This window comes from Oryctolagus cuniculus, chromosome 8 (assembly GCF_051225735.1).
Source record: "Oryctolagus cuniculus isolate XC-2025 breed Fujian yellow rabbit chromosome 8, ASM5122573v1, whole genome shotgun sequence".
Classification (NCBI taxonomy): domain Eukaryota; kingdom Metazoa; phylum Chordata; class Mammalia; order Lagomorpha; family Leporidae; genus Oryctolagus; species Oryctolagus cuniculus.
In genome coordinates, this window is record NC_142874.1 from 143,012,383 (window position 1) to 143,028,663 (window position 16,281).

Sequence of the window (16,281 nt, forward strand, 5' to 3'; positions counted from 1 at the left end):
CTGTCTCTTCTGGCCTAAACTTTGGACTTCAATCTTACTTGCAAGAATATCACTACAAAAATACGCAAATAGTGTTTGGCCCTTGACAGACCACATTTTAAATATAGTATTTAAGCTTCTAATATACTTCTAGATTCACCAGCTGAATTGAATACTGCTATGCATCTGTTCACCTTACTATCTTTTCTTCCTTGTAACTAACGTACTCAGGGATCATGGGTGCTGACTCATCTAAACTGTGAGTACTGCCATCACCTTGCAGTAAGTGGCCATTGATACTGTCCTCTTCTGAAGTGAGGCAAACTCGGGAGCAATGTGGCTTAAATGCGTGATGTTTCTGCTGACACAGCAAAGCATTTCCCCACACTTCTCAGCTAACCATGAATTATGTCTATATAAAATTAAGCTATACCTAAACCCAACTTTCACAGAGTTGACCATGCTGATCACTCTTAATTAGGAAACCAAACAGGATATTAATGAGCAAATGTCAAACCAGTTCCTTCGGCCAATGCATGCATCCCCATGTCTGCCCCTCTGGCCATGCTCTTTCTTGTAATGTACCAAGGTGTGGCTATGAATTTGCCCTGTATCTTCATCTGTTTTGTCCCATTTTGATTTCATTTTTCAAAAATGTAAGCTGCAACTTACAAAACTGATTTCACAGTCCACTCCTGGGTTCTGATCTGCATTTTGCAAAATGCTACTCCAAACTGTGATCCCTCCAACTCCTCACTGCTTTTAAATGCAAGGACCAGTGCTGCTGTGTGCAATGCATGTGCTGTTTATGCTCAGAGCCAGCTGGTTGGGATGTTCAGGTTCCGGGCATCATTCTTCAATACATGTTCTTACTTCATCTTAGATTAAAGATAAGATTTCATCTTGTCTTTCATTTTAGATCAGGATGTGACTGCCCTCTTGAGCTATACTGGTATAGGCTTAGGAAAAAGAAATCAAAGCTGTTCTATTTTTTTTAAAGATTTTTATTTATTTATTTGAAAGTCAGAGTTACACAGAGAGAAGAAAGGCAGAGAGAGAGAGAGGTCTTCCTTCCGTTGCTTCACTCCCCAAATGGCCGCTACAGCTGGCACTGCGCTGATCCAAAGCCAGGAGTCAGGTGCTTCCTCCTGGTCTCCCATGCAGGTGCAGGGGCCCAAGCACTTGGGCCATCCTCCACTGCACTCCCGGGCCACACCAGAGAGCTGGACTGGAAGAGGAGCAACCCCGACTCTAACCCGGCGCCCATATGGGATGCTGGCGCCGCAGGTGGAGGATTAACCAAGTGAACCATGGCGCCAGCCCCAAAGCTGTTGTTCTATTTTGATCCCTAAGTGTTGAGCTCCAGTTCACCCTGTGGACTGTGACTGCCCCATCTGTCTTTCATCCTCTCCTATAGATTATTAAGAACATCCAAAGAGGGTAGAACCAGAAACTTCAGCAACATCATTTTGAAGACAGTACAAATTAATGTCTTACAGGTACCCCATATATTTTGTGCTGATTCTTTTGGTCAAGCATTATGGGAGTCTATCCAAACTGCCCTTATGCTAGTGAGACTAAAATGATACTAAATAGAAAAACAAAAACAATGCATTTACTTTTAGGTTGCTTATGGTAAGTTTTCTTTGTTTATAAATTAATGAAAGTGACATACAAGTCAGCTGATATGAGGATAATATTAAGAAATAGCAGAAAAGGGATGTGGTAAAACAGATGAAAATCTTAACACCAATGACTGTATTACAGTGTTGATTTGCTGATGTGGTACACTGACAATACACATATTTATGGTCATATACCAATTTACACTCAGAGGGCTGCGATAAAATGAATTATTAACACTGATTGTTATTAGTCATGTACGAGACTTGTCATTTGTAGTTAGTGCCTTGCCTAGTTCATATTGTTTGCTAGGTTAATGATCAGCAAATGTTACTGCCAAAAAATCCACAATTGAGTAAGAGATCCCCTGAGGGGCCCAGAGACCATCAACCCCAATGGCATCCCTTTAGACAGAGACTTACTTGGACAGCCAGGTGGACGACCTCATAGACAGACACACACACTGAGATCCACAGAGTGCGGAGGTTGCCTCCACTTGCCCACAGGTGCGCTGGACTCTGAGGGTGACTTCTCAGGGTCCTCATGGTACTCACATGCACACCACGTGATAACTTCTATTTATGGGCCTTGCATGTTCCAATGGGCACATATGTAGCATCGTCATTTGATGGCATGAAAACCATCAAACACCTCAGTTTTCAGCATCATAATAGTATGGTCAGTGATTTTTTTACTTCCGGATTATTCTGCAAAACCCTAAAAAAACACTATATCCATGACAGGTGTTCCACACATCTTTTCTGAAAATGTAACACCAAGTTAAGGTGTAACCCAAATCTGACAAGTCAGCTTAGCCCATTCAGGGAAACCTGCACACTGATTTCACTTGCTTTCCTTCCCCACAAAAATAACTGCAAGGGATCCCAGAGACTTAAATAATTCATGGCAGAATTAAATGCCTAGTTCAAGTTGTCTCCACCAAGCAAGTAGAGAGAATAATTTTCCTCCACTGCCATAAGGCTTTTTTTTTTTTTTTAAAAAAAGATTTGTTTATTTTGAAAGGGAGAATTAGAGAGAGAGAGAGATTGATCTTCCATCAGCTAATTCACTCCCCAGATGGCAGCAACAGCTAGGGCTGGGCCAAGCCAAAGTCAGGAGCCAGGGGCTTCATCTGGGTCTCCCACATGGGTGCAGGGGCCTAAACCCTTGGGCCATCTTCTGCTGCTTGTTCCAGACCATTAGCAGGGGTCTGGATTGGAAGTGCAGCAGCTGATGCCGGCATGGCAGGAGGCGGCTTTTCCAGTTACATTGCTGGCCCCCCTCCATAAAACTCCAACAACTGATGGGAGCATTTCGCTAGTGCATGCACAGCTATTGAGTAGAGGTTGCAGAAATTTGTCAGTGGCTTCAAAAGACCTCTGAAGCATGAAGGAGCCATCAGTCATATATCTATCTTAGAGAAGATAAGTGATGATCAGATGGCTCTGAAAGGCATAGGAGGGCCTGTTCCCTTCAGACTGGAGGGTAAACTCACTTCTGCTAAACTCTAAATTGAGGGGGAAATGTCAGAGATAGGATTTGACATCTGGTTTACTATTTTACTATTTTTTAGAAGTGGCTGTATCTTGAATGCTTTATTTACCATCCTTGTACAAACAGAACGAAGATCTTGAAGGGCCCTGGGTTGCTGCTCTTCCTGCAGTTATCAGAGGAAGCCTCTTAAGTACTGAATAAAGTAGTGACCAAACAGACAGCAAGATTTATCACCAAGTGCCAGGCGACCCAGTGTTCTTCTGCGTCTTACTTAAAAACAACAGCAACCTGCCAAGTACCTTTCCTACGTGTGCCTTTGAGTCTGTGTTGGAAAACAGTGAACATTCTTAAAACGTGCAGTGTTTACACAGACTGCTCACTGGCAATCCTCTTCTCCAGCTTAATGGACAACGGCCATTTCCAGTTTAGATTTGGTGCACTCTTAAGTGAACACACATATGAGCAGCAAGTTAACTTCGTGATATAAAGTTAAACGGAAATTTAAAAGCCCAGTGTAATAAAAATCTTTTGAGATTTAGATGGTTACTTTTATCAGCTACCAAAATAATTTTCAAATTATTTTTTACAGATGGGATATCCTCTCTCAGATTTAAATGAATGCTTTTCAAGGGCCTAGTTACTATTTTAAGGGTTAAGTATGAAGTATATGAGATAATGCTGACTAAATTTCTCAAAGGAAAAAGGGGGTAGACACTATAAAAAAGAGTACACTCCTGAGTTAGAATTATCTGGGTTTGAATTCTGCCTCTGCTGCCTGCTGTGTGTGACCCACTGTCTCTAGGCTGCCAATTACTCACTGGAAAGGAGGCTAACAGTATTGATATTAATAATAACTAGTGACATTTTCTACATGTTACTGCATGTCAGGAACTCATCTAAGCATTTACATTTTTAAAGGCACTGCTTCTGCAGACCAACTTCATGAAGCAGGCAACATCATGTCCAGTTTATAGATGAGGAAGTTGATGGAAGAGTGACTGAGTAGTCACAGGGCTGGTGAGCCAGGATTTGAATCTGGGCAAAGTTTTCAACCCTCCATGGAGGATTTGCCACATGGCATTGAAACACTGGCTGTAATTATTATCAACAGAATCAACATTAAATATAAATAGTTCAGGAGAAAGCTAAGATCCTACTCAAAAGTCCACCTCAACTCAAAATTTGCCTTCTCAAACAAAGCATTTCATCAACACTACTGCTTGAAAAAGTATCACCATAATGACAAAAATGGGATAATCTGTCTTGTGTGTGTGCACATGTGTGTGAACTGATACACGCACACATATACACTTATGCATTTATCCAATCTCTGCAAGTCAGAGATTTTTAGGGTTTTGGCAACACCTGAGTGACTTAGAAAAGCAGAAATTCCATGAAAATACAGGACTTCATTATGAGCATGAAAACGATTAAAGGTCTATAAAGCACTTGGTGTTGATGGGAATCAGATAATTAGAGACATTTTTTATTTCAAGTTTCCTAGAAAAGAAAGTGCTAGACATGGAAGATAAGCACATCGTTCAGCTGCAGTCAATAAAAGAGGAGAAAGATCAGCTCCAGGTGTTGGTGTCCAAGCAGAATTCCATCATTGAGGAGCTCGAACGACAGCTGGTGACGGCCACGGTGAACAACTCTGCCCTGCAGAAGCAGCAGCACGACCTGACAGAGACGGTGCACAGTCTGCTGACGATGATAGCCACCTCCAGCTGTGAGTCTGCTGCTTGTGCCACTGTCCTTTCAGTTTAAGTCACTTTTCCCGAGTGAAACTCAAAATTCTAAAACAACAAAAAATCATCTTTTGGAAAAGACACTATTTCTCTCATATATTTCACAGGAAAGCTCCAGGGGTCTCAATATAGAACTAAAGAGAAGGGAGGGAGAAGAGCATACATTATACTAATTGATGATGAAGGAAATCACCCCAAACACGCTGTGCATCCTGGACATGAGCAGCCCATTCCAAGTCAGTTCCACCATCACCTGGGTGGCCGAGGTGCCCTGTGGGCTGACGAGGCCCACTCGCCCTGCAGCCCGTGCAGACGGCTGCCCTCAGTCTGTAGAGTCCAATATACACATATGCACGCACACACTTTTTTAATGTGACAAAACAGAATGGTAAGTGCAATGTGGATAAAAAATTAAAAGAATTTCATATCCTTAGGATTATTTTGAAGACAGAGTAAAACATTATGCCAACTATTATGGTATGGTGGCTAAAAATCCAGACTACTCAACGTCTCCACCCAGTATTTTAAAAACAAATTAACGACTTAGGGGAAAGGGTGGGCTAACGGCCTGAAGGGATGTGCCACAGCACCAGGGATGCTGATCTGCTTCAGGCGCACCCTTGTCCTATCTTCTGAAACAACAGCTGAGTGTCAAGTACTGCCTTACATACAGCTGAAGACTTTAAAACTGAACTGTGGCTTATTTCCAGCCATCTCTGAGAATTAATAGGAAAACCATAAGAGGAGTAACTTTTTGAGAAAAGCTGGAAATAGGCATTAGAATTCAAACGTAACAAACTCAGCAGACTGGGCCTTAAAACAACTTCGATCTTTTGACTGAACGCCATTTAAATGCTATACTTTTCTTTTTAAAGCAGCTAAGAACTCCTTTGCGGCTAAAGAAGAACAAATCACGTTCAGAGACTGCGCTGACGTATTCAGATCAGGACTGACCACCAGTGGCATCTACACGCTAACGTTTCCCAATTCCACAGAAGAGACGAAGGTAAGTGGTCAGTCTCCCGTGAGGACTCCCAGTGCCAGGCAGGTCAGCTTAGTGAGTGAGGTTCTGCAGAACAGATTTCCTTGCACTCTCCCTAGGGCACTGACGTCAGCCCCAGGGCTTGCCCAGGGCTCTCTGTTCAAACTCAAGCTCAGAATACCGACACTGAGTATTAAGGACAGACATATCTGCCTCTTTGGTAAGAAACATCATTATGTCTGAATAACGAAGCCTCTCATTTGTTTGCCTGGAGCTCCATCCAGATTTCTCATGTGGGTGGCAGGGCCCCAAGCATTCAGGCTGTCTTCCATGCCTTTCCCAGGTGCGTTAACAGGGAGCTGGATCTGAAGTGGAGCAGCCGGGAGTTGAACTGGTACTCATATGGGATGCCGGCGTTGCCTTAACCCACTGCACCACAGTGCCAGTCGCTTGTTTTTCTAGAAGTGCCAGGTTAATTTCATAAATTTTACAGGAAATGTGAAAGTGTCTCTCAAAAAACTGAAGTTTAAATAACCATAGCTTGCCTTTGATCATTCTTTCAAGCAATGATTGTATTTCATGAGGAGCATAAGACTCTCTCAGCTCACAACTGAAGATAATCATACACTTGCGATTTCTTTAAGAGTACCATGGCCTGTGGGTGTGCAGAAGTTGTTAATACACAGTTTCTGTGGTGTCACACGCAGTGTTGAAGATACTTGGCAGCCTTGTACATGGTGTCTTTAAGTGACACCAGCTTTGCTTTTCTTGAGTGGGTGACTCTGAGGAAGAAAGTGACTCCAGTGCAGTTTGTTACACTGCCAGCCTTTTACCCTCCACTGCCCTGCACTGTCTGCGAATGTTAGAGGCCCGGGGCACCTTCGAGTTGTCACGGAATAGGTTCTGCTTTGTAGACTTGCTCACACGGTCCCAGGGATGTCCACGGTCTGCAGCCCACACCATGAGAACCACGGGGAGAGGCTGCCACCTCACCCAAGACACTCTAGAAGACTTAAAACATACCATCAAGGACAGCATTCATTTGCTTCTTATGCATTGGTTGTTTATGCCAAGGTGCTCAATTATGTTCAGTTAGTGCTTGTGAAATGAAGCAGCAGCCAGCAATTAGCAGCAGGCAGGGGGCACACACAGCTAAACCCAAAGGGAAATTTCTTTGTGTGTGATTTATTTATTTATTTACTTAGTTATTTAGTTGTAAGGCAGACTGACAGAGAAAGAGGGAGATGCACACACACCAAGAGAAAGACACACACATACCACTGGTTCATTCCCAAAATGCCTACAACAGCCAGGGCTGGGCCAGGTCAAAGCCAGGAGCCAGGGACCCAATCCAGGTCTCCCACGTGGGTGGCAGGGCCTCAGGCAGTTGGACCACCATCTGCTGACTCCCAGATGCATTGGCAGGAAGTTGGATCAGAATCAGGTACATGACTAGACCCCAGGCATTCCCCAGGAATATTCAATGTGGTTTCTCTTAGAGCTGTGATAAGGTAGAATGATATTACATAAGAGTCAGTGTGAAGAGTATCAAGATTGGATGACTGTACATGCTACATGTCTACAAGTATGTCTGCATCTAGTATCAAAGCAACTACATATCGAACCAACACATGCAACTACAGAAAATGCACTGGAAACTGTACCAAAATTGGAAGTTTTAGAGGCTCCTGCAACCAGTAACTTTTTGAACTCAATATAATCCTCAATAGCCAACATGATATCAAAGAGAAACACTTTAAAAACACAAGCATTAAGGTTTTAAAGATGTGGAATTTGATACAGTAACATATACCTTTGATTATGACTTTAAAAGATAAAATATTATGCTATTCAAGATAACAGTTTCCAAAGAAATCTTTCTAATTCTCTCATGCTGCTTTCAACCAACCTTGAAAACAGTTAATATCCCGAGTGGCCTGCAAGCAGTGTGCAGGGGGAGGATGGTGGGCCGCAGATGAGGAAGTAGCCGGAAGCCTCTAGATTGAGCCTTTTGCCCCCTTTTTATGTCTGGTTAGCAAGGCAGTTCTTCCAGTGTTACTGTCACCAGGTGCTTGTGTGTTCTGGGTCCTGTGACAGTGAGGATAGGTATGCCCCTGGGGAGGGTGATGTTGGGGACGCAGCTCGCGTCACACTGCTGCAGGGATGTCCCTAGTGCCCCCACAAACTCCCCAGACTGACTGAAGTACCCTGCCTCAAAGTACAAACAGCCAGCACCCAGGGATGATGCGAGTCACAGAGGTTGGAAACACCAGGATTTATATTCTCTTTAAACATTTGCAGTAAAATAAACTCATTCACACAGCAGGGAACAATAATCTTTCAAAACCTCAATTTTCTCATTTCTAAAGTAAATGGTCGAGATCAGGTTACCACTAAATTCCCTTCCAGACTTAAGACAATCTGATCTGGGAGAGAGAGTCACAAAGACTCTTGGATTGAAATTCCAGGTCTGCCAGGCTGTGGCTCCGAACAAGTCATTCCACCCTGTGAGTACTCAGATTCACAATTTGTAACAGGGGCATGATACACCTGTCTTGGGGGCTGTGACAACAGAGGGACAACCCTTGGAATGAGAGATGTGAGTTACTGCTTTGACCGCCCTCAAAGATAACAGCTTCTCGGCATGGCAGGGCAACAACTTTGCCTTGGCTCGTCTAAGTAAAGAAAAAAATGTTCGACAGACCTTTGGATAGATCTTCCTGCAGAAGGCCAAATACTGCAACTTCACTTTGGAAAACAGTCTTATGTTTCTGTATGAGACAGACCCCGCAGGACGGCATCTGTCAGAAGCATGCGAGCATGCTTTTGCTAGTTACAAACATAATAGTTTCCTTCCCTAAATTTCACAGGACACTTGACTCCTGATGTTTATCTGTGTGTTGGCTATTTAATCAGTTACTTAACTGTGGCTTCAGAGCCAAAGCATAACATTTAAATCATGCATTATTTGCAGAAAAACAACAAGCTTTATGGCAAGCAGGTCCCTGAACCATGCAACAGTGTGCTAATCAGAAGTATTAACTGCCCTCAGGTTTATTGTACTTGGAGTGGTGCAGTCTGGGACATTATCTGAATACTTCTGCCCCTCTGATCTTGATGTAATCTCTATTTAATCATTTTCACTCAGTATCTCTTGGCTATGTAGATAACTCTTTTTGAAAACCATCTTAGTTTTCAAGTTTCTTGACCCAATTATTGCTTCAGTTTGTATAATCTTCTTTGTTTTAAAAATCTGGACTAAGTATTAAGAAACTGTTCTAATAGCCTTATCATGGTCACTGATGGAATCACAGGGAATAGTGACATGGCTCAAATCACTTACACACTGGCAGCAACTCTTGACATTTGAGAGTCCTGCCTTGACTCCCATAGCAAACCAACTTGTCCTTTGAATGAGGGAGCATATATTGAAGTATCAGTAGCTTTATAAAGGTAATTTCGACATTAAAGGGTCAAATATTCTTGGAACAAGGAAGGCCTCACTAAGAACCACATCCATTCTTTCAATCCACCAGTGCATCCTTTAGGATACAGACAAATAAACTTCTACATATACCCATGAGCCCACAAACCAATGCAGCTTATTCAGCTATTTTACTAAATGGATTGTTCAAAAGACGTGTGTATTCATCGAAGCAAGCAGCACTGACCACTTTGTTGACCACAGGCGAATAAAAAGCAGTATTATTCATGAACTGATTTCAACTTGGAGCTGTGCTGAGGGACTTTTGGCCAATTAACAACAGGGTCAAGTTTCTCTGTTTTTGGCAGAATGATGTAGTGGAAGAAAAACTGCACCATCAGAAATTAGAGAGAACTTACTCAAATCCTTTACACCATTTACGAGATGAAGAGTTTTGATCAATCTCATGTAACTTCACTAACTTTCCTCCTTTCAAGACTGCAGTTACGACATCATTGCTATGAGACTGCAGATCTCAGATACAGAGCATCTGGCACAGCACTTGTGGCACAGCACTTGTAGGACCGGTGTGCAGCAATGACAACATCAGAAACAGTATTACGCACACTCCAGCAGATCAACTTTTTCTTACTCATTTTAAATGGGGAAATAATTTTCTTACTAATAAATGCAAATTTATTCAATGGCATCTGTCTTTCCAGACAGGAAGATCATTGGGAAAGGCAAGATGAGCCCTTTGGGCTTCCTAGAGAGAGAGAGAGGGAGAGAGACAGGATTAACGGCAGACTGGAGCCTGTGCAAAGCGGGGTGTTCCGGGGGCAGTCCCCCTGCTCGGTTCTCCCACTCCACCGGCAGTGAGACCCCAGAGAGCTGCTGGGTCCTTGGGCCCATGTTTATGCACATATTAAAGCAAAGGATAGCACCGGGTGTTCTCTTGGATCTCTCTTAGCTCCCTTCCCTAGCACTCTATCTCGTAACTACAAAACAGACACTTTTAAGCTTAGGGTGCCAAAACTGTCTGCATTAGTTTCAAAAAGACCATAGGAAACAACAGAGGAAGAACAGGTTATACCTTGTATGCTGTAGGGAAATGCTCTTACTTTCTGAAAACCATTTTCTGCTTTTTATAATCTCATTATGTGAAACTATTTATGGAGGCCAGCATTGTGGTGTAACGGGTTAGGCCATCTCCTGTGACACCAGCATCCCATGTGGGCGCCAGTTTGAGTCCTGGCTGCTCCACTTTTGATCCAGCTCTCTGCTAATGTGCCTGGGAAAAGCAGTGGGGGATGCCCCAAATCCTTGGGCCCCTGCAACCATGAGGGAGACCTGGAGGAGGCTCCTGGCTTCGGCCTGGCCCAGCCCTGGCCGTTGCAACTATTTGGGAAGTGAACCAGCTGACGGTGGGTATCTCTCTCTTTCTCCCTTGTTTTCTCTGTCTCTCTCTCCCTCTCTGTAACTCTGCCTTTCAAATACATACAATGGATCATAAAAAAAAAAAACAACTATGTAATCTTATTTTCAGGGGTTTTAAATTTCATAATAAAATTCCAGCTGGGCTGAAATTGAGCATGTATACTCTTACCCCGACAAAGAATTCTGTGCTCTGGACAAAGTTTAAACCTACTGAGCCAGTTGAAAAGCAGAAATAAAAAGAGTTAGGTAGAGAAGGACCACGGTGGCAAGCAAAGTGCTGAGAAACCTGCAACCAGCATCATACGGTCACACGGCCGGGCACATGGGAGCCCGGGCCTGGGGCTCAGGGATGAAATGAGATGCTCTCTGAGGCTCCGAAGCTTCAGAACACAGCAGGACGCCACAGTGAAAGCAAATCCCCTCTCTGTGGCCCTCGGAAGAGCTGACAGGGACCAGCACTTGGTGCAATGAACAAGCGTTTCCCCTTGTTGGATCAGTGAGGTCCAATCAGGCTTTGGGGTCAGCTATGGGCGGGGTCTTTATTCTGGAACACACAGTGACAAGAAAATCATATTTTCATTACTATGTCACATAACATTACTATTTATTTCATATCACCATTTCAAAATCAGCACTTTCAATTTACTTAATGCCACTTATTTCTTAAACACACACACACACACACACACACACACTCTCACCCCAGGCCTAACCCCACGGAACCCTGCTGGCTGAGTGGTCTAACAGGTGTCTACATCCATTTTGTTTCTGGTACTTAAGACAAAGACTGGGTTACCAGTGCACTCCCTGTGGTAGTAATGTTGTGTCCCCCTGGCAGGCCTACTGCGACATGGAAACGGGCGGTGGTGGTTGGACGACCATTCAGCGGCGGGAAGATGGCAGCGTTGATTTCCAGAGGACGTGGAAAGAATATAAAGTGGTATGGCTATTCTTTAAGCTATTTGAAAAGAAATAATTTCCTCTGTGAAAACTAATTTTCAAGATCTTCAGAGCCTTACCCACAAATGCAAAACTAACCACTGACTTCTGGTGCAGTTTTTTCAACAAGAAGTTCCTCCGCACTGGAGTTACAGTAGCATAAATGGGCCTTGTTTTTAGGGCCAGGCTCGGCTCTTTTTGGTAGACTGCTCTTTATGGTGCTCTGTACACCTGCAAACTTAGCTCTTCACACTCAGGTTTGCACAGTTGCTTCCCCAACTAGTTCTAATTATACAAAAGGTAATTCTTCCAGGAACACCTTAGATTCTTAAAACTGACCTTTTACAATGTAATCTATTTTGCTATATGGAAAGGCCTCGAATTTTCACAGTCCAGAAAGTAATTTCTGCTGTCTGATCTTATTCCATGCTAAAGTGATGAACTGTTGATTTCAGATACCTAAAGAAAAAATAAATGATATAAGTGACTTTTACAACTTGGATTACAGGGATTTGGTAACCCTTCGGGAGAACACTGGCTGGGAAACGAGTTTGTTTCCCAACTGACGAATCAGCAGAGATATGTGCTTAAAATACACCTAAGAGACTGGGAAGGGAATGAAGCTTACTCATTGTATGAACATTTCTACCTCTCAAGTGAGGAATTCAATTATCGGTGAGTAAATTAATCATAATTTGAAAAAAATTAGGGGATTTTTCTGGGTGATTATTCAAGAAAGTGAGAGCCATATTCATTGAAGCAGGGTGTAAACTACTCAGAGTATCATAAAACGGAAAAAAAATGTGTGTTAGAGTTATTAAACTCTTTAGCTAAGTTTCTCTAGTTTTAAAATTCTAACTTTGCTTATAACCATATAAGGCAAACTTCGTGAGGAGTCCTTTTTCCTGCTGTGTTTGCTGGTCCTGAAATTCTACTCCGCTCTGGTGGATCACTGGGGATCATAAGTAACTGCAGTGGATGAGTGCTAAGCGTCTACCACAGAATATCATGTGGCTGTACCTGAGACTACCAGGGTACTTCACGGGCTCAGAAAGATACATTTACAAGATAAGTTTATTTTGATGCAAAAAAAAAAAAAATGGGAAAGCTATGCATTAGCAAGTTCAGAGAGACTATCCATGCATTGTTTTTTCATCGTATGTATTTTCATGAGCTTTCTGAAGACCCCTTATTTGCATGGACTTCAGAATTTTTTTTGCACCAAAATAAACTTATCTTTAAATTCTATTTTCATGAGCTATTTGAAGTATGTTTGTATATTGTTTTCTTCCAAGAAATTTTTAAAGCTATGTTTCAAGTTTAAACTTTCAACTGCATTCATTCCCTGATTAGTTGCCAAGCTTAAAAATGGCAGAATTAGGTGGGAGTGCTACGGAGAACATCAGATTCACTGTGCTCTCTGAGCACCTGCCTGTCCACGGGCAACCTCAACTAGGAATTTACTTGCTGGTCTAAAACGCCTTAAGAGTTGAGATAGCAGCAAAGGGATTTGACAAGGTATATGCAAGACATGAATACAATGCCAGTACATGAATACATGGAGGCACTGTTAACTGCATGTGAGGGACAGAGGGAAGGGAGGGTGTGTGCCGGGTAGTCTAAGAATGGCTATCACCAACACCATTCTGCAACAGTGTGTGCTGATGGTGGAACAGACACCGTGAAATACCCACCCCCAGTAAGAAGGGAGAGAAAAATCAAGTTCAATGGGAACATTCCAGAAAACATTCATTATCTGGTCTTTAGTCCCTTCCAATTTCCTTAATGCCCAGATCAGACCCTCTGCTCAACAGAAATCCCAATATCTGAACTGTGTGGAAAAGAAAGGTGATTTCCAAGTCCTGAGCTGACTTCCCACAGCAAGGGCACAAAGCACAAGCAGAGGAAACCGGGCTTTCACAGTCAGGGCACCTGAGTAACACAGAACCACAAGTATCAGTGTGCCCTGTGTTACCCATGATGCACCAAAATGCAGATGCATGCTTTGGAAAGCTAGCAAAAGCCGATGTGACTTTCAGAGGCCCATGAAGCCTGCTGCCTCGGTGTTCACCACAGAGAGAGCATGGCTCGCCTGTAGAGGCGGCAACCCAGAAGAATGGAAAGATAGGTGCTTGGGCCTCACAGCAGGTCCAACTTGACTCCAATGAATTTTGAGACACGAGTGCAAGTGGTCATTGTTTTCCCTCCAAGCTAAATATTTTCTCAACTGGCAAGAGTTAGAAATCTTCAACAGAGGAATTAAAAAGAAAAAAAACACAAAATTAAGGATTAGCTTGTTTGTATAGGACGATTTTACAAAATGGGTCATTACCCTTTGATGCTGACATTCTAAAAATACTTTAAGCTGGGATGAGCCTTAACAGATATTTCCTTTAGAAATTCAATCAGTTTTTGAATATGCCATTTAAAAAAAACACACAGTGGTGTGAGCTCAATTGACTTGGCAATGTAAAGTTAGCATTTCATCAAAAATTACTCTCCTAATAAAATATGATGTCCGTGTGTTAAGTGAATGACATGACTAAAACTTTTGAGCACTACATTTCAGAATGCCAACTATATGAAGTAGTTTTTTCCTAAGGAAGTGTTTCCCAAATATTGGAAAACTGAACAATATATGTTATAGGAAACAGACAAAGGCATCAATAAGACATGGTTCTTTTTAACAAAATTATAAGCTATTTGTCCATAAAACCTTAAAAATGGGCCACTTTTCACATTCTGACAGTTTACTTCACTGCTATATAAAATCAACTGATAACCCATTTAAAGCAATGTCAAGAATGCAGCTACTCTCAATAGCCAAATATTAAAAGAAAGCACTTTAAACCAGTGAGCCACAAAATGATCTAAAATTACACAACCTCTCTAACACAGGCTAATAAAAAATAGTATTCTCCCTTATTTTGCTTGCCTTTGGGGACGTTTAATGAGTTCCATGAGAGCTGAAATTGCCCAGAGCAGACATGAGAGATAAAAGGGGGCCAAGCAAGGGTAGCTCATCTCAAGTCCATGATCAATGAGACAAGGCTGGAAGGAAAGCCAAGTGTTTGAAAACCACATCGATGCTGGGTGCTTATGAAACTGACTCTGTGCAGCCAGCATCTAGAGATTGTGCTAGGGGTCAGCCTCGTATTTGATAACGCAGAAAAACGTTGAGATTCAGACCATTAGTGCCCTGTGATGAAACTTCTATGCTACTCTGCTAAAAAAAAAATAAATAAATAAGTCTAAGTGACCCCAGAGTTACGTAAGATTCACGCTCAAGGAACTCTGCTCCACACCCCGATCTCTACAGGACTTCTTCCTCACTACACAAACAACTGGATTAAGGTATGCACAGTCAGGTCATTGTGCAGATCCAAGCCTCTCAATTTAGGAGTTTACCCCTGGCTGAGCTCCCATCCCTGAACCTCCATGGCGCCCGCCTCTAGGGGTTGCCACGCACATTCAGGACCACCTATGTGAGCAGATGCATCCAAGTGGGTTGACCTTTCCTATGCTCTCTGTACTCTGTCCCAATATGAATCCTTGAAAATTACAATAGGTAGTGGTCAGCAGAGGCCAGCAGCGTCCACAAAAACAAGTGTAATTTGAGGGACCCACAGGACACTTCTCCTCCCCCCACTGCAGGATTCTGCCCCATGGAATTCCTGTCTGGTTTTCATGTGACTGTATCTCCACCAGGATGTGGGGACTCAGTGTGCCAGGCCCTGTGAGCTAGCACAGTGACATCACACTGACCACAGCTGTCCTCACCACCTGAGCGCAAGCTCATCCGAACTGAACCATCTGCCAAAGGGCTTTTTTGCAGCAGTGACTCAAGCACATTATGGGAATTTTTTTTTTTTTTTTTTTTAAATCACACATTCTTCTTGACCTTGTTTTCTGCTTGTTGGCACACAGATCATGGAGATAAGCAATATTTCCAAAGTCTGGGCTGTTGGTGTCTAGTGGTTTAGTGTGGTACTTGTTTCTTTCTCCACACTGAAAAAGGCTTATTGTAGTGCTGTGTAGCAATCAAGCAAAGCAGCCTTAGAGTTTATTATCTGCACAGCTCTGCAGATTTTATTTCTTTGAAAGGTAGAGCTACAGAGAGGGAGGGAGAGAAAGAAAAGAGAGAGAGTGATCTTCCATCTGTTGGTTCATTCTCCAAATGGCCACAATGGCCTTGGCTGAACCATGCCCAAGCCAGGAGCCAGGAGCTTCATCTGGGTCTCCAACATGGGTGCAAGGGCCAAAGCACTTGGGACATCCAACAATTCCCCACCCCTCCCTCCGGCACATTAGCAGGGAGCTGGATTAGAAGTGGAGCAGCTGGGGCTAGAACCAGCACCCATATGGGTTGCCGGCATCACTGGTGGTGGTTTAACCTGTTATGCTACATCCGTCCCAGTTCTGCAGATTTCTACACCAAACTCCATGCCCACTCCCTGATGTCTGCTGCCCTCCCCACCTTGGAGCCATCCCTGCAGAAAACAATAGTGTCTAGGATTGTCCAGTCATCTGAGGCCCTTCCCTCTAACCAGGATGAGGACAAAGGAGATGGGAGAGATTCTCTTGCTGTGTCTCCCTACCCCCCATCTCCACCCCGCCCCTTCTGTTTATGTGAAAACAGCAGGAACATAAATTAC

The 16,281-nt window shown here is 43.1% G+C and overlaps 2 protein-coding genes across 8 annotated transcripts in view; one reads left to right on the plus strand and one right to left on the minus strand.

Moving 5' to 3' along the window:
• Positions 1–16,281, minus strand: part of MCPH1 (microcephalin 1) — a 248,593-nt gene that overhangs the window by 113,280 nt on the left and 119,032 nt on the right. Inside the window, exon 13 of one of the 6 annotated variants that reach the window (XM_051832688.3) lies at positions 4,552–4,892. The exons of 3 other annotated variants lie outside the window; for them this stretch is intronic. In XM_051832688.3, the coding sequence (XP_051688648.2) occupies positions 4,860–4,892 (33 nt within the window). In that variant the 3' untranslated portion in view covers positions 4,552–4,859. Of the gene's footprint in view, positions 1–4,551; positions 4,893–6,589; positions 7,328–11,965; positions 12,086–16,281 lie in introns of those variants that run through there. 2 more of the 6 variants (XM_051832690.3, XM_089302824.1) reach the window with 2 other exon arrangements.
• The window catches only part of ANGPT2 (angiopoietin 2), a 58,576-nt gene that overhangs the window by 38,142 nt on the left and 4,153 nt on the right, over positions 1–16,281 (plus strand). Inside the window, exons 4-7 of one of the 2 annotated variants that reach the window (XM_002720896.6) lie at positions 4,593–4,825; positions 5,720–5,850; positions 11,526–11,627; positions 12,135–12,301. In XM_002720896.6, the coding sequence (XP_002720942.1) occupies positions 4,593–4,825; positions 5,720–5,850; positions 11,526–11,627; positions 12,135–12,301 (633 nt within the window). The remainder of the gene's footprint in view (positions 1–4,592; positions 4,826–5,719; positions 5,851–11,525; positions 11,628–12,134; positions 12,302–16,281) is intronic. The other variant, XM_008274180.5, reaches the window with a different exon arrangement.